At 36.6% G+C, this 17,568-nt stretch overlaps 2 protein-coding genes across 7 annotated transcripts; both read left to right on the top strand.

Annotated features, from left to right (window-relative positions):
- Positions 1-1,283: 1,283 nt before the first annotated feature.
- On the top strand, positions 1,284-11,236 carry LOC100252665 (NADPH:adrenodoxin oxidoreductase, mitochondrial). Of its 6 annotated transcripts, XR_009466860.1 has the most exons (16): positions 1,285-1,449; positions 1,650-1,754; positions 2,220-2,333; positions 2,413-2,466; positions 2,647-2,763; positions 3,250-3,359; positions 3,455-3,528; positions 4,135-4,196; positions 4,394-4,589; positions 4,927-4,990; positions 5,124-5,191; positions 6,533-6,678; positions 6,863-7,134; positions 8,033-8,074; positions 10,211-10,349; positions 10,673-11,236. XR_009466860.1 is itself a non-coding variant. In XM_010657992.3 (14 exons), exons 1-13 carry the CDS (start codon positions 1,333-1,335, stop codon positions 7,094-7,096), a joined length of 1,461 nt encoding a protein of 486 aa, XP_010656294.1. In that variant the 5' UTR covers positions 1,285-1,332; the 3' UTR covers positions 7,097-7,134; positions 8,033-8,256. The 6 variants fall into 6 exon arrangements, 4 of the variants coding, with proteins under 4 accessions (XP_010656296.1, XP_010656295.1, XP_010656294.1 ...); XR_786845.3 differs by lacking the exon at positions 10,211-10,349; XM_010657992.3 differs by lacking the exons at positions 10,211-10,349; positions 10,673-11,236 and having other exon boundaries at positions 8,033-8,256.
- Positions 11,237-11,857: 621 nt separating this feature from the next.
- LOC100254204 (auxin-responsive protein IAA27) lies at positions 11,858-17,284 on the top strand. The gene is made up of 5 exons (XM_002284082.4): positions 11,858-14,210; positions 14,917-15,146; positions 16,174-16,315; positions 16,601-16,662; positions 16,925-17,284. The coding sequence occupies exons 1-5, from the start codon at positions 13,720-13,722 to the stop codon at positions 16,960-16,962; spliced, it is 963 nt and encodes a 320-aa protein (XP_002284118.1). The 5' UTR covers positions 11,858-13,719; the 3' UTR covers positions 16,963-17,284.
- The last annotated feature ends 284 nt before the right edge of the window (positions 17,285-17,568 follow it).

Below are 17,568 nucleotides of genomic sequence, written 5' to 3'. Positions count from 1 at the left end.
GGAGATAAAATGTGTGTTGTAGGAAGAAAATGACCAGAACGCTCTCTCAAGTCTGACAACATCTATATTTACCCAAGAAGCTTGAACACTCCTTGTTCACTACCTTGGAGAACGTGTTGCGAAGTCAAATAGCATTGATGTGATTGATATTAAGGTAATGGAGCTTAGTTAGTTAAACCTTATCCAAGATTACCCAAACATAAGGGACAATGCATGAATCATTTAGGTGCATGATTACTCAGTCATCTTGCCTTAATCCAACGGTAATATTAGTTGACGATATGACAAGATGTGGCTATGTACATGCAATACTGCGATATGTGCCAATAACATTACCATGTGTCTTATGTGCTAGTCAAGCAATTGATACCCATTGTAAGTCGTTGGCATTTCTATAGTGGGACCCTTTCCTCCATCGCTTACCTAAAAGAAGTTCCTCTTTGTAACTTATTTCACCAAGTAAGTGAAGGTAGAAATTTGGGTCGCTATGCAAGATACTAATGTAAAGAAGATTGTTTGGATAAACATCGTTTATCACTTGAGAATCCTAATGACCCTTGTTATGGATAACGAAATGCAATTCAATAGCAAGCTTTTTCTTGATTTTTGTGTTGAATTAAAGATACAAAATTGTATTCTACTCTAAGATTCCCCTAGAATAATGGCCAAGCAAAAACTACGAACAATACCCCATTAACCACCTTAAAAAAAAACGCTAGAGTAAACCAAAAGAAAGTGGGTGAAAGACTTGCCCATGGTCTTGTGGGTTTACAAGACCACCCGAGGAAGTCAACCGATGAGACATGACCCCATGAAAATTGAGATGCCCATTTCTTGAGCTTATTATTTAAAAAAGTGCATAATAAAAATTAAAACTTATAATTTAAAAAAAAAGTTTAATATGATGTTAGTTCTTACAAAAAATCATTTTTTAGTTTATGACGAAAGTGATTTTATGTTTTTCATTGCACAAAAGTTGTCTCTTTGAAATTATGCCGTGGCTTAAGCTTGGATTTCAGATTCTAACCGAAAGAAATAAGCGGCTAATGCAAACGCGCCAAAGAGTCATATGTATAATGCAGGCGAACCTCAAGCAAAGTGGGCCCAAAATCAGATGTGGCCCATTTTAACATATTGTCAATTTGCAAATTTTAAGGTTCGGATGAAATTGCAGGCCCAATTATAGTTGGGCTTCCTAAGATAGGCCCAAAAGGCCCATAATATTCTAAGCCCATATCCAATTATCCTCCATCTTCCTTAGACCGCTTTTAAAACCCTACCTTCGCTGCGGTCCCTGTAATCTGAGATTAATCTCAATAGTATCTGATTCAGATGGCGTTTTGTCGTGCGAAGACATGGTTTTCGAGAAGTTTCTCTTCTCTTTCTTCAAATCCATTACGCGTTTGTGTTGTTGGAAGCGGACCTGCTGGCTTCTACACTGCTGAAAAGGTACACTCTGCTCTCTGTTTGCTTGCTGAGAAAGTTTACTGAAAGAATAGGAAAGTGTGAACTAGTTTTTATAAAGCGACTACATGAAATTTCAACAAATTTTTAGCTCATTTGCGGTGCAATGAAAGTGAAGGTTGTTTTGATATTGAATAAGAAGGGGAATTATATAAGTCTTTCTGTTTTTTAATTTGCTTTACTAGATGCTGAAGGCGCATCAAGGAGCAGAAATTGACATTGTTGATCGATTGCCTACTCCGTTTGGATTGGTCCGCTCTGGTGTGGCACCTGATCATCCCGAAACCAAGGTGAATCCCTACCTATTACTCTCGTACTGATGTTTGGTTCTTGGGAATCTGGAGTCCCAGTTAATAGAAGTACTATATTCCACAGCAGAAACAAGATTTTCAAATTCTGTGGAATTTGAGCTTCAAATGAAAACATGTTCTGAGCCCCCGAATATAGCCTTAATTCACAAAATTCTTCGAAGGTTCCCTGCCAAATCAAAATTTAACAGATGTATTTCAAATTAAGGAAAGGCTCTTATATCCAGAAGTACCGTGAAAGTGCAGAACTAATAAAACTCACGTGATTTATAATTAACTATTCCCAAAAAATTTTGTTCTGTTATGAAATGTGTTTCTCAAAGTTTCACCTTATCACAATCTGATGTTCTTCATATGATCAAGAGCTCTTATCTTTGTTTTTTTTTACATTTATTTTGTAAAATAATCCTCTTAATTCATCTTACTATACCAGAATACTTCCAACAGATTGTGGTGAACCAATTTTCTCGGGTTGCACAAAATGATCGGTGCTCTTTCATTGGAAATGTGACTCTCGGATCTTCCATTTCTCTATCGGAACTCCGTGAGTTGTATCATGTGGTACTGTAGCTTCTCTCTTATGTTATTTATCTTGGACTGCTTTCTTTATTGTTTATTAATGTTGGATGCAATTGAGCAGGTTGTGCTTGCATATGGTGCTGAAAGTGACAGAGTCCTCGGTATTCCAGGAGAAGTACGTTTTATAAAAATAATGTTTTGTGCCTTTGTTTAAATTATCCATTAGTCTTGCATATTATTTTCTATCACAAGGGATTTCAAATACTGAATTAATGGTTTCAGGATTTTGATAATTTAATTTCAAAATGTTATAAGCGTAGATGTAGTTTCTGTTGTTTATGTATTTCTTTTCCAGGATTTTGCAGGAATACACTCAGCTAGAGAATTTGTTTGGTGGTATAATGGGCATCCAGACTGCAAAAACCTGGATCCTGATTTGAAGAGCACTGATACAGCCGTTATTCTTGGTCAGGTATCTTGATACATTTTTGCTGTTAGGAAGCAAGTCTAGTGGTATGATTGTTAAATCTGATGAGTGACTGGCAGTGCTGCTGTAGATTGGTTATCTATTGTAACTTTACCTTGTCCGGATATCTTCATCCAGCTGTTATACTCATGCAGAGACTATTCTTAGATGCTGATCTTAATGAATTCTGTAGCTTGCATTTATAAATCAAAAATAAGTGTGCTTCTAAAGGACCAGATCACATGTCCTTTCTACTCCTTACACGAGCAAGGACTTCTAATTATGCTGTCTCTTGATGTTCCAAGGGAAACAGCTTAAGTAGTAGATAATTTGTTACTAATTGATTTATTATGTTTGTACTGTAGAAAAGGAGGAGTGTGTAAGTGTGTGTGTGTGTATATATATATATTTGATCATGTTATGAATCACTATAATCCCAAAACAAGTGCTTGTCTATGGGCCTTGGCATTGACAAAGTTTTTACATTTTCAGGGTAATGTTGCGCTTGATGTTGCACGTATCCTCTTACGACCTACAATGGAATTGGCAAAAACTGATATTGCCAGCCATGCGTTGGCTGCTCTGGAGGAGAGCTCTATAAGGTTTTATGCCCCAACATTTGATTGCACAGATAAACTTTGGTTACTTCATTTGGATCCTCTTATGTATTGTATAAATGATATTAGTTTAATTGCAGGAAAGTATATTTGGTAGGAAGACGTGGACCAGTACAAGCAGCTTGTACTGCAAAAGAGCTACGTGAAATTCTTGGTAATTCTTAGCCTCTAGCATCCATACCAGAGATATAAATCTGAGCATTTATCGATGTTTTGTATCTGGAATGCATTTTCTGGTTCATTGCTGAAAAGGGAGTGCGCCTGATCATTTTGACCCACTTTACAGGTTCTATCAGTAGTAGAGGAAGTAAGGTTTATTCTAAGTTGAGGTTTTAAATTTGGGTAGATCGAATGGTGGCCTGATTTAATTTTTTAATTATTTTTACTTTTTTGTTAAACTTTAATTTTTAATTTTATTTCTTTGCCTATTCCGTTGCTGATTTTTTTAATCTGTTGCTATGATCTACATCCCATGGAAAAGGATTAAAAGGTTGATTTCATCTAAAATATCATATGGTTTACTTAAAACTGGGGCATGTATGCTTCTAGTTGGTCTCATTTTTATAAGATGCAATCATGCTTTATCTGAAATCTTCTATATTTGATAGATCAGGTTCATGATTTTCAATCTAAGTGAACTTTTAAATTTTATCATGGTTTCTGATGTTTCTGTTGTTATGTAAAGACCTCATTTGAATGTGATAATTAAGGTCTGGTAAAAATAATTGATATTTAAGGAAGCTTTTACATCTTATTGCAGGTATTAAGGATTTGAATGTTCACATTCAAGAATCTGATCTACTTAAAAGCCCAGCAGATGAGGTATATCTAGATTATCAATTATCCAGTATGCTAAATTGCACATTTAACGTAGGGGATTGCATTTCATCCTAGGAATAAGAATGTTGGTTATTTTCTATTTCCATTTTTTTGGGTGATATAAAAATGTCACAGAAACATGAACTCTTATCTGTTTCTTGTCTCTTTGTTACCTTTTCCCATGTTGATACTTGATAAAGGAAGAACTGAAGAATAATAGAATTCAGAGGAGGGTTTATGAGTTGCTCTCTAAGGCGGCCTCAGGACCTTCTCTTACCAGTTCAGGTCAACGGGAACTGCACTTTGTTTTCTTCCGGAAACCAGATAGGTTTCTGGATTCAGGTGACAGAAATGGCCATGTTGCAGGTGTGCACTGTGAGAAGACAATTCTTAAAGGTAATAATATCCTCTCTAACCATTTCTGCTAAGTAACTCTATAAGGCTCCTCTCGTCTTGATCGCTGGATATCTTAGTTTCTTGCAGTGCCTCTGCCATAGGCATTGTGCATATAATCCTGAATGCAAGTTACCAAAATACTGATGGTAATATCGAAGTGTGGTCATTATTGAAATCCCAAAAGTCACATCATTTTTTTTTTTCTGAAAAAGTGAACGAAAGTAGGAAGTTGTTAAGTTGTTCTGAAAAAAAATGGGCGCAAAACACAAATTCAATCATTGCATGTCCATGAGATGTTCAAATGCCTGTTAATTAGTGTCTTAATTTGATTTTGTAGAAAGTGTTGGCTCTGGAAAACAGATTGCAGTGGGTACTGGACAGTTCGAAGATCTTGAATGCGGGTAATATATGGAGAGAGAGAGAGAACTGAATGATCTGTATGAATAGGGAACCAGAGCTTACTCTTCCATATAGCTTTTTCTTTATCTGCCTAAATTACTAACTACCATGACAATGTGCTTTCCCATTTTGCAGGATAGTGCTAAAGAGCATTGGTTACAAATCTGTACCTATCAATGGTTTACCCTTTGATCATCATAAAGGTAAAAAAAAAGAAAAAAAGAAATATGGATCATGACATTAAAACATTTCACTCTTAGTTATGCTTATTACATGCATATAATCTTCCTTCATTAAAAATATTCCCATGACATTGAGTATTTATTTTTTGGATAAACACTTGGAATCTATATATATATATAAATGTATGTATGTATGTATGTATGTATGTAACTAGAAGAAATTTTTAAAAAGAGCTGTAGTAAAAGTGCACCAGAGTACATGGGAAATATACAAAGGGTGCCAAGCAAAAAAGTCAAAAAAGAGGGTTGCGGAACTAACTCTATTCTACTACGGAACTTACCAATCAACAAAATCAATCAAAGACATAGATGCCTCCATTATGCAGTGCCTAAGACATTCCAAAAAATTATACATAAAAATGGATTTGAATGCTTGCTCCACGTTTTGAAATACCCTTCTATTTCTCTCCCACCAAATTGTCCAAAAGAACACAAAGGGCCACTCATCCATGCCCTCTTATGCCTCTTCCCAATGTAGGACTCATTCCAGATTAACAAACATTAGTCTTGTTGAAGAGTGCATCACCCACTCTATGCTAAACACAGAGATGACCAACTGCCACAATATTCTTGCAGAGTCACCAAATGTAAAAAAATATGATCAACATTCTGTTCTTCCCTTCTACATATGTAACTTTTGTTTCCTGAGGGCAAACCTCTCATTTTCAACTGGTCCAAAGTCAAAATCCTTCCCCATGTAGTTTCCCATGCAAATCCCCCACTCTTGTCCAAATTCACAAGTTCCATAAAACAGCAACTGGAAATAACTCTTAATCTTCCTGACACCAAAACGGAATAGAAAGCTGCAACAGAGAACATTTCAATGCCATTAAAATGGTCTTGAAACTGGTACTAAATCTTTGTTTATTTATTTCTTTTGAGACAATGTACTTTTTTAAACACTTAATTCAATCACATGTATATAATTCTAAGGAGGAAAAGTCAAATAGACTTGTAATGGCGATGACTCTGCAGTTCACTCATAAGTTTAATTATTATTGTCTCTAAGCTGTCTTTTTTTTTTTTTTTTTTCCTTTTTTCTTTTTTTACTTTTTTCACTTGCAAGGGTACCTGCTACACATGATAATTTTGGGGTAGCCATCCTTCATTAAGTCTTTATAACTACTTGAAATTTTATATTTTAGAGGAGATCTTTTCTCATATCGTGTGCCGATAGACCATATAAATAGTTTTTATAGCCATCTACATTTTATCCATCTATAGTGGTTCTTAAATGTGCATCAAAAGCCATCTTCAAAAAATTTCAAATGTCATGTTTACCTATTAAGGCTTCTTTTCCAGGCATAGTTCCAAATATTCAAGGTCGAGTTCTAAGTAATACTACTGGAAATCCTACACTAGTTGAGGAAGGATTATATGTATGTGGGTGGTTGAAGAGAGGACCAACTGGAATCATTGCTACAAACCTTTACTGTGCTGAAGAAACTGTAAGTAGTTTCTTTTACCCTGGACACACAAAGTTATTTTAAATTTTAGAGATTGGGATTGTGTCCATCATCAGTGATGCATGAAGTGTCATCTCCTGTTAATATTCTGAAATTTGAAGTTCAAGTAAATAGGGTTATGTATAGGGAATGCTGGCTTTGCTAATTGGCCATGGTACCATGACAGGTTGCTAGCATATCTGAAGACCTTGAACAAGGAAAGTTACCATCCACATCTAGCTTGCCTAAACCAGGCCGAGAGGGCCTCCTTCAGTTATTAGCTGAGAGGAATGTCAGAGTTTTATCGTTCAGTACCTGGGAAAAGATTGATTCTGAAGAGAAGAGGCTCGGGAGTTTGAGAAACAAACCCAGAGAAAAATTAACCACAAGGGAGGAGCTACTGAAAGTTACCATGGAATGAATCAACCTAGAGAGGAATAATTTTTTCTTTTTTAACAGGTTAAGAATTGATTTTGCTTATTATTCAATTGTAACGCCCCACCCACCTTTTGGGTTATAGAGTGCTGATGCCACTGCAAACAATATGTACCAATTTTATCATAAAAAATAATAATCCTCATCAATCCCAAAGGAGTATTTGAGGTCCAAACTCTGTTTGTCCTAATTGCATGTTGTAGCTCAGTTATCTATTGATTTACCTTTAATTCATTTGAGCTTCCCTTGCAATGTTCCAATTCTTCAAAATTAGATTATAAATATGCCAAGATATGTTATATTTGCCATTCACACAGTTACTTAGGATCTCATTCAATCTCAATTGTAAATTTTAACATCCCTGTGTTTGTCCTTCCGTTTTTCTGGGCCAAATAATGGACTATATGTATAAGGTGTTACTTTACTGGTTAAAATCTGAGACTTGTATGATACAATCACTCTAGGATACCACTCTAAATTGGAGTTGTAGGCTAAGTATTATCAGTTAGTTTATAATATTATATTAATCAGAACATGTTCTTTAGCATATAAAAGTAGAAGAAAAACAGCTTTCTCATTTGGTTGTCATGAAAAATAGAGAAAAAGAGAAATTTGTTCATTTTAAAACTCTCCCTTTCCTATCCTAAAATGCAAGGAAAGTTGGAGAAGGAGGCGATGTAACGTTATTGCGGTCAGACTTGTATTTTAATTTTTGTTTAAATAATAAACTCTCGATTTCCTGGCCAAGTAACTTGGGTAGTGGCAGATGCTTTGGAGATCCTTTTTGATATATGGAGTGGATCTCTTGTTTGCCAATACTGCATTCTTGTCAAAGTGAAATTGTAATGGTAGAGGATTAAGCTTTTCTTCTTTGCCTTTCATTACTATTCATGTACTCATTGTGGTAATGTTTGTGTGCCAGGTCTTGCATGAGGGGAAGAAATGAAAAGAGCAGTGAAGACAAGTCAGTTTCCTCTCGTATCTTTTTATGTCCTTTTCAGATTTACATGCTATTATAATTCACCAAGTTGCTTGTCCCCTTTTTCTTTTCTTTTCTTTTGGTGTCTTGGATTTGAACTATCGTGCTCGCCTTGTAACATCTTTGTTTTTGAATGCGATTGCAAGTTTGAAGTTCTTCCCTCACCATTATTTGGTTTCATTTTAGAGGGAATTTTTTTTTCAGTGTAATGAGTTTTTTAATGTAAAGCAGGTTGACAATTGCTTTTAAGTCAATAGTTGTGGGCAAAGTCAAAATTCCACCATGTTTGTCTATGGTAAGCACTTAGGAAAGCTGCTGCTATCTTCAAAGAAACTAGCTGCTCCAAGTCTTCCAATATGTGTGTCTTTAATTGTGGTTCGTATCATGGGAGGATTGAATTTTCGGTACTCTTATGTCACACCAGGATGTCACTTTTGTGCCTAAATGATTCCCAACTAAAACCTCCACTAAGAATATTGAAATATTCAGCTGGTATACGTGCTACCCTCTTCAGGAAAAAGAATTCCAGTTGGCCCTTTACATGGATTTACTCCAAACCTCCATTGAAGTTGTTTTCTATGAATCCTTTTAAACAAGAAGGCTGACCTAAAATTTTGGTCTGCAAATGTGAACATAATATTTTTGGGTAGACATGCTCTAGAGACCTCCCCATGAACCTTAACCCTAAGGTTAAAATTTTTTAATGAGATCTTCAATTGTTTAACTATTTATTCCATACTGGCATCATTCCAAAATTTCTGGCAGTTCAACATGTGAATCAAATTTTGGTTTTCTACTATAAATTGCATTTTAGTGTGATGAAATTTTGGAGTTACTGCTGTCATATTTAGTACTAATGTATAGTCAGAGTATAAAAGCTTGTTTTCTATATCAAAGTCCAGACAGCCCTGTACAACCCCTTGTAATCAATGGGTCTGTCACCAACAAAAATAGCTATAACCATGCTATTCTTAAAGTGATTTGCAACTTGGAGTTTTGGAGTTGTGGCTACTGAAACAATATCACAGATTCACAATTAGAGTCAGGGACTCAAGCTGACGTCATTGAGGATGATTCATGGTAAAAATGGCTAAGGTTCTCTGGAAGTTGCCATTGCCTTTCTCCATTAAACTCATATATTTAATTTGGGAAAGGGTCAAAAATGAAACTGAAAAGAAGTGTCTTGATATACAACTCCTAACCGCGTTGTTTCATCATCAAAGATCTAATTTAGTATCAATTATTCAATGGTCTTGTTCTGGATTAATCTCAATTTCTCTGCCAAGCCATAATACCGTTTACTTTATGAAATGACAAATATTTGGAACTATTGTGGGTGGGATTTAGAGGTAGTCGGCCGTTCTTTTTTTTTTTTTTTTTCCTTTTTTTCTCAATCAATTGAAGCTTCTTTGGTGGTTGATTGATGGGATATGCAGCGTTGTCTTCCAGTCTACCTGCCAATGACATTGAATTTGGATGATTAGTGAAGTTTCAATTTTTTGCATCTAGCACCATTAGACAGTTCTCTTGTGCAACTAAGATATTATGCTTGAACTTTTATACTAAATGAATATTATTGTCTCATCATCTCTGTAGTGTAATTATGTTTCCATCATTATCTGTTACGAGTTCTCTATGACATTGAGCAATAAAATATTTCCCTTTCATTTCAAATTATCATCTAGTGGAAATTCGTGGGCTCGGTAGTCCTGTCTGAAATGTTCATTTTTCTTGTTTGCAAATTGATTGATTTAACCATGGAAGAGACTTCTGTAATTAAAGAGTATCCATGGGATAACTTTCAAAGAGAAATGACTTCTAACTAAAATTCTATATATTTCTACTATTGAACTCATAGCCTTGCATGGTACCCTTTGTTCTGTTCCATGTAAGGAAGCTGGTAGGGAGAAGTGTTTGTTCAGGTTTCATGCCCAACCATTCTGTTTGAGCCCCCCAACCTTTGAAAAAGACATTGAACTAAAACATCCATAGGCCTCATCATAGAAATTGTTGTGTAAGTTAATTCTTCCTGGAAGTTGCTTCAAAACACATTCCTAGCCATATGTCTCAACCTTTCTCTCTGATGTTGCTGTAGTGTGTTTGCATGAACATGAACTGCAGAATCACCAAATTGTACTTATCGTAAAACTCTGAAAGTGCTGGTGATTGGCTTTGCTTGGCCTTTGGCCAAAGGTCCTTTGGTCTCAGCGGGGGCTGCAAAAGGACTGATCTGCCTTGGGATTATCAAGTTGAGTAAGAAGTAAGAATCTGTGACCTTAAGTTCTACAGATTGGTAGAATGACTGCTAGTGCAAGAAATGAGAGAGAGATTCAGCCCTCCTGACCTCAATAATTCTCTTTAGGGACCCCATTGATAGAACCAAGTGGCAGCACTATGAAACTTGTAGCCTTTTTTGTTTTTGGAACCCCACTACCCAGCTGTGCATCAATACAATGCTTCAATTCTTGTCTTCACAAGTGCCTTGGAGACCCACCACCACAGTTACATTTACAACATCTAACCAACACTTGTGGCTTATTGTTTGGTGAAATTCCACTCATCCCTTTGCTTTTCCTCTTGTAGATCAAAAACTGGGAACCACTCTGAAAAGGGCTTCACGTACAAATTTTCCAGCCTAAGCAGAAAGTGTAAAAAAGGGCGGAAAGTGCAGAGAAAGACTTAAAAAAATGCCAGGGTGTTGGCAAGAGGTTTGAACTCTCATACTTTAAAGACACATAATGGGTTCACAAGATTCAAACAATGGGCAATTGGTGTGTGTTTACTGTGTTCCTTGGCCTCAGAAACCGTCTGAACCACCCAAATAATACGAGCTGAGATCATAAGGTTTGTGTGTTTGGCGTCATACCAGTGTTGGTTCTAATCCATATAATGTTGGTCCCAATCAGTGTAGTCAATTTAGCACCTAGGCAAGTACACGGGTGCACTTGGGACACCTAGGATTACTTGTCACAGTACTTGACAATTCCATCCCCATTATCCACCATTGGACTACACATTCCTCTGTTGTGGTGACTGCGAAAGCACTCTGTTTCTTGTTTAATCACTTTTTCCATACTCATCCTTCATTATCATGTCATTATCATCTAAGTATTAATAATATCAACCTTGGTCTGACACTTGTTTCAATATATTTGTAGCTGTCCTCTATAATCATTCTTGTTATTATTGTATTTGATGATTATCTTATAAACTCAGACCCAGATAAAATAATATATGTAAATAACCAAAAATCTGTAAAATAGAAAAAAGGGGAGGGAGATGGAAATGAGAAAGAGAAAGGGGGGTTGATGATGGAGAAGTGATAATGTCGGATCAGCTTGATTTTCAGCAAGGAGCATCTTGGAATTAAAAATGGGGGAGGTGGGGTCCATGGAGTCTGATCTAGTGTATCTGGTTTGCAGATATACATAAAAATATAAAAAAAATAAACATGTATATATAATTTTATGATGGAGAAGGATCCATTAGATTTTGGGTATTGGGAGTGAAGGAGGAGGCTATGGTTCCACAATGTTTAATCAAATCTGGTGCATGGGCTGCTGTTTCAAGATTCATCTTGTCTCCCCACACCATCTTAAAAGTCTCCTCTCTGATTATGACATCCTTATCTCTTGCTGGAACATCATTTAAGGCCCTGTTTGCCTTCCTCCCTTTCTTTCCCTCTCTCAAGTCCCCTTTTTTTTCTTTTTCTTTTTTATTTCCTACTTTTACATTTCTGGGACTGGGTGCCCCACTTTCTGGGTTTTTTTTTTTTAATTGCTCTTTATTATTATTATTATTTTTATTTTTAAATGCTTGAACTTCAAATAAAGTTCTTGGACGGCCCTATTATACTATACAGGCACCAACTACCAAGTCCAACTAATGTTGCCTTTTTAACTACTTTGAAAATGAGAATAAAAAAGAATTCCATTTTTCCAACATGGTTATTTTATAATGAATAGTTTGGAAGATGAGTTAATTCATAAATGGTATTCCACAAAAAGGAAAAAGGGGAAGATAAACGGAGGGAGTAAAGGTCGGTTCACGGGGACTGGATTCTGATTTCAGAGAGGGGGTGAGTGGTGAAAAAGAAGAAAAAGCAGAGAATGATTCTTGAAAAGTGGGGTCAGAGGAAGGGGAGCTCTCTCTGGTAGTTGTAGTCGTAGGCCTTGTAGCTTATCCCCCACTATCTTTGGTTTATCACCAGATTCACCACGTGGGACGCCTGCGATTGAGAAAAATTAAAATTAAAACTAAAAAAAAAATTGCAGGCTGCAGGCAGAAGGGACCCGCAAATCCCCACCACCACCAAACGCTGTGGCAGCGGCAGCAATGGGCATTAGGCGTAGGATAGCTGAGCTTAGGTCTCTTCCCAGAGTGTGTGAGAGAGGTGGCGCGTATTGGAGAAAGTGCGGTGACCGCATCTCTGCCCTTTTGTACACTGCTCGATGACAATTGACACCTCCACCCACTGCCTTTTTGGCCCCACCATCTCCTCCCAACCCAACCATTACAAAAAAAATTTCAAATACGCGAAGAACAGCTTTCTTTCTCTCTCTCTCTTTATTTTTTTGTTAGATGTGAATGTAATAAAGATTATTTAGAAAATTGAGTTTGTTTTTTATTCTTTTTCCGCTTCTCAAACTGCCGCTTTTTTTTTTTTTCCTCGATTCAGTTTCGTTGGCAGTTGTCGTCTCTTGTCAGCTTTCCCGAAATTCCTCACTTTCTAGGGTTTTGGATGAATTCATCGCGTATACTTCAATCCCACTGAAAATATTTCTCTTTTCCTTTCTTTCATTTTTTTTTTCCCGAGAATCAGAACGATGGATAGGCCAAAACCCAACAGAATTCTTTCTTTTTCTCTTTTTTTTCTTGGATGTTTTTCTTTTTCAGTTGTCCGACGGAAAATCCAAGAAAATTTTTGGTTGAGACAGCGTTCGTCCAATCCCTTTCTGCGATTCCGTGCGATCTGTTTCCGTCCTTTTGAGTTCTCATTTCTCCCAAAGCCTGTTTTTGCTAACTTGCGCTCCTCCTCTCCAATTTAGCTTCTTGCTAAGTTCTATACTTATATATATATATATAAAATATTAAAAGAAAACATTATGATTTTAAAGCCTCTTAAATTTTACATGTAATTACGTTTGTGCCCTATGATGTTCTGCCTTGTAAATATCATGAAAGGACAAATATCTGAAAAAAAAAATAGAAAGATACATGAAAGAGAAATATACCAGAGAAAAAAAAACATAAAAACATATTGTTATTATTTATTAACACGGAAAAGACCAAATCTTTCCATGGCCTGTCGGTATAGTTGCTGGAAAAGGTCAATAAAAAGTTGAAAAATAAAAATAAAAAATAAGGGAAAAATAAAAATCCACTTCCATCTTCAAGACACTTTGGCTATTTAGTCTAAAATTATTATCATCATCTCCTAAATTACGGTGGAGAGAGGTCAGAGAGAAGTTATATAGTGGAGGATAAAAAAGGATACAGAGAAAGGCCAAAGAACCTTCTCTTCTTCTTCATAATTAACACTGTATAATAGTATTCATATTTCTTTGTGTAGATAAGCTCTCCTCTGCTTTTCTTCTTCATAGACCCTTTTTCATGTTTGTTGAAGTTTGATGTCTAAGCAACTGGAGCATGATTACATAGGCTTGTCAGAGGTTTCTTCAATGGAAAGCTCTGAGAAGCTCACCACTGATTCGGAGGGCAGCAATGGTCTCAACTTGAAGGCCACAGAGCTGAGGCTGGGTTTGCCTGGTTCTGAGTCGCCTGAGAGGATTGACTCAGTTGGGGGTTTGGATAAGAATGGATACCCACTTGGTGTGCTGAAGAACTTGGTCTCTGGTGCCAAGAGAGGCTTCTCTGACGCCATTGATGGTGGTTCCGGCAAGTGGGTCTTCTCCGGGAGTGGTGGATCCGAGACTGATTTGACCAAAGGTGGTGGCTTGTTCTCTCCCAGAGGTGGAAATGGTGGTGGGAAGCATCTTGGTGGGTCGGAGAGCAACAATCAGCACTCGAGTTTGGGTACTCCAGTTAAGAACGACGTCGTTCCGCAGTCGCCAAAGCCTATGCATGAGAAAAAGCCTCAGATTTCTGCTCCTGCCGCAAAGTAACCATCTTTCTCATGTTTTCTTCCTTTTTCTTACCCAAGAAAATAACTAGTATTATGAGTTAGTTTCTTTCTTCATTATTTTTTTTGGTGCGTTTATTTTATTGTTAGATTATTTTCTGGTATTATTTAATGATATTCTCGGCGGTCTTGAATTTTTTCTTTTGGAGAATTTACTTAGCTGATTTTAGTTGGTTTTTTTTCTTTCCTGGGTGTTTCTGCCTGCCTTTTTCTGTTCGCATGTAGGTGGCTTCATGTTTGCTAATTTGCTCTACAACTTCTGTGTGTGTATTTTTTCACTTTTGTTTTACCTTTTTTTCCCTCTATTTTGCAGTGTCTTGACGAATTTTTAAGCTTTAACGTTGAAGATTCCTTTAAATTCTTGGAGTTGTTTGTTTCTTTAGAAAACTGAGGAAAGAAAAGAAAAAGAAAGTAGGATTTTTGTTCTTTTGATTTTTTAAAAGGGAGAAATAAAATAAAATACTCAATTCGATACAATTAAAAGGGTATATATATGGATATGAGATTCTCTTTAATCTGCCATCTTGGTCTGAATTTTTCACTGGTTTTAAACAAAGGAAATTGCGGCTGTTTCTTGGCTGTACAAGGTTTTGAATTGCACTTAAGTGGGAGGATAAGTTAATTATGTTTCCTTTCCAAGAGATCTGCAAGAACTCAAGATTCCTCATGTTTATGTATCTGACAGAGCACAGGTAGTAGGGTGGCCACCAATTCGGTCTTTCCGGAAGAATTCAATGGCATCTAATCTTCCAAAGAATGATGAGGATGCGGAAGGCAAGTTAGGATCCGGGTGTCTTTACGTCAAGGTCAGTATGGATGGTGCTCCATACCTTAGGAAAGTTGATCTCAAATTATACTCCACCTATATGGAACTCTCTTCAGCTTTAGAAAAGATGTTCAGCTGCTTTACAATTGGTAAGCAAACTCGCAAATCCCATCCCATGCCCTTGTTTAGCTGCTTCATGTTTTCCGATCAAGCAATGCTAAATCTTATGACCTAACGTCCCAAATAGGTTCTTCAAACAGACACAAGGGTAATTGCCCTTGGTTTCTAAAAGGAATTATTCTACATGCCATTGTGTGGAAAATTTGGTATGAAAACCAATCATTTCTCTTTCTTGTCACACACCCACAAATATGGAGACATAATTTCTTCTGCTGCGCGTGCTAATTGTATTTTTTGTCTTATTTTTTGAAAAAGCTCAGTGTTTGACTAAAGATGTGTGGAAATAATAGCGGTAGGTGAGCATCAACTTCATTAACTTGTAACATTGTTTTTGAATGTGAACTCGTCCATTATGTTTTTAAAAATAGAAACAAGGCCACCAAAAATTCAAGTGTTTATTTGGCATTCCATGTGAGACATAATATTCGATTTCTGTAGGATGTCGAAGTGCCCAGTTACTTAAATTTATCAATCAGAACATGAGAAGCGACATGAAAATTGGTAGTTATTATGCCTGAAAATTAGAAATGAAGATTTGGATGGAGTTTAAACTCCAGCCATCTGATTGTGGCAGCAGGAAAGCACTTTATGGATAATTAGAAATACGTAATCTTAAATCTATCTGCAGTTCTTCTTCATCTGTTTTAACTACTAGTGTAGGATAAATAGTTGGAAATAAAATCTATGTTGGTGATTTTGTTCCTTGACTGTAGTTCCTAAGGAACTCGAATAGTTTTAGAGACCTAAAAGACTTATAATCAAATTCGATTCTTCTTGTCCTCTGATGGTGACAGGGCCTATTAATTAGACATTCATTTCTCTTGAATAAAGGAGTTAATTCCCAGTTCTCATTTATTAGAATGGAAGCCAGGAAGCAGCATTCAAGATTCTTTTTTTTTTTTTCCTTTTTTTAAATGAGCTCTCTTCTGGTAGATTCAAAATATTTTTTGGTTTTCATTAACCAAGTTCATTTCTGCTTGTGAATGACTGGTTCAGGGCAATGCGGTTCTAATGGAGTTCCTATTCGAGATGGTCTGAGTGAGAGTCGACTAATGGATCTTCTCCATGGCTCTGAGTACGTACTCACTTATGAAGACAAGGACGGTGACTGGATGCTAGTTGGTGATGTTCCTTGGGAGTAAGTGCCATTTCCCACTCATTTTTCATGGACTTTCTTCTCATACCTTTAAATTCTTCAACATATGGGATCCCAACTTGGATCCCATTATTGCAATTTCTCAAACAAACCGACACAAAATACCTATGCACAACAGAAAAATTCACATGATGTCGGACATGGTCACACAGCTGGCTGTTATTATTGATTATTTTATTTTTAGAAATAAATAAATGTCATTGTCTTAGAAGACAAAAAGTATGCAGCACTAATTCCTCCTAATATTGTTATTGCTTGTTGTTGCAGAATGTTTACAGACTCTTGCAAGAGAATGAGGATAATGAAGAGTTCAGAAGCCATTGGATTAGGTATGGGCTTTCTGAGCTTCCTTGTCCCCTTCCTTTTTCTTTTTTCTTTTTGTGATTATTATGGAATAAATTGGCCTCTGCTCCCACCCCAAATCTTCCCAAATCACTATGAAATATGGGCATGGATAGAAATGCCTATTGTTTTGGATGGTAGCTCGATACTTTTGATAGAAAATTCCCATACCCAACTGCTTTTGTTTTGATCAGTTGATTGAGTCCTTACAGGTGAAACTGATAATTTTTTGTGATGTGATTATGGCAGCCCCAAGGGCAATGGAGAAATGCAAGAGTCGCAACTAGTGTAATATTACTGCAGATGGATCAAATATTCTGTATAAGAAAAACACAGTGGAAGTGGTCTATATCTGAATGCTACAAACCTTGAGTGCCTTTCAAGGTTCAGCTTGGTTTTTCCTTATTCTATATGTTCCAAAATATTTTAAGACTTGGGGTGTACTGAAAAAAACTTTCTAGCAGGCAAGACTCGGGAGGTATCTTTGTAGACAGTCGAAGGTTTTTCTTAGGTTTGTTTTAAGTCTTCTTCCCCCTCTCCATGTACTCTGAATTTCTGATTGCTGGCTGCTTAAGGCTTCAATACTAGCTATGTAAATGGTTTGCTGTACCACCAATCTCTCTCCTCTCTCTTATATGGCTGTTTGGTTGCTGAGAATCCAGAGGAAAATAAAGGAAACAAAAATTTTAAGCTCATATTCTCCATCTAGTCTCACTGGTTTAACCTTTTGTTTCTCAAGCACATTACCCAAAATGGAAGAAAAAAAAGAAAAAAGAGACCAGATTGACATTATTTTGGTTTTATTTATGAATTGTGGAGGAAGGGATAGAGGAAGAGGGAGGCGTGTGGATGAGATGGCATGGAAAAAGGAAAATAAAGGGGACAGCGACCAG

This window comes from Vitis vinifera, chromosome 11, assembly GCF_030704535.1.
Source record: "Vitis vinifera cultivar Pinot Noir 40024 chromosome 11, ASM3070453v1".
NCBI lineage: Eukaryota > Viridiplantae > Streptophyta > Magnoliopsida > Vitales > Vitaceae > Vitis > Vitis vinifera.
Note: the sequence above shows the minus strand (reverse complement) of the source record. Positions and strands in the feature narration are given on the sequence as shown.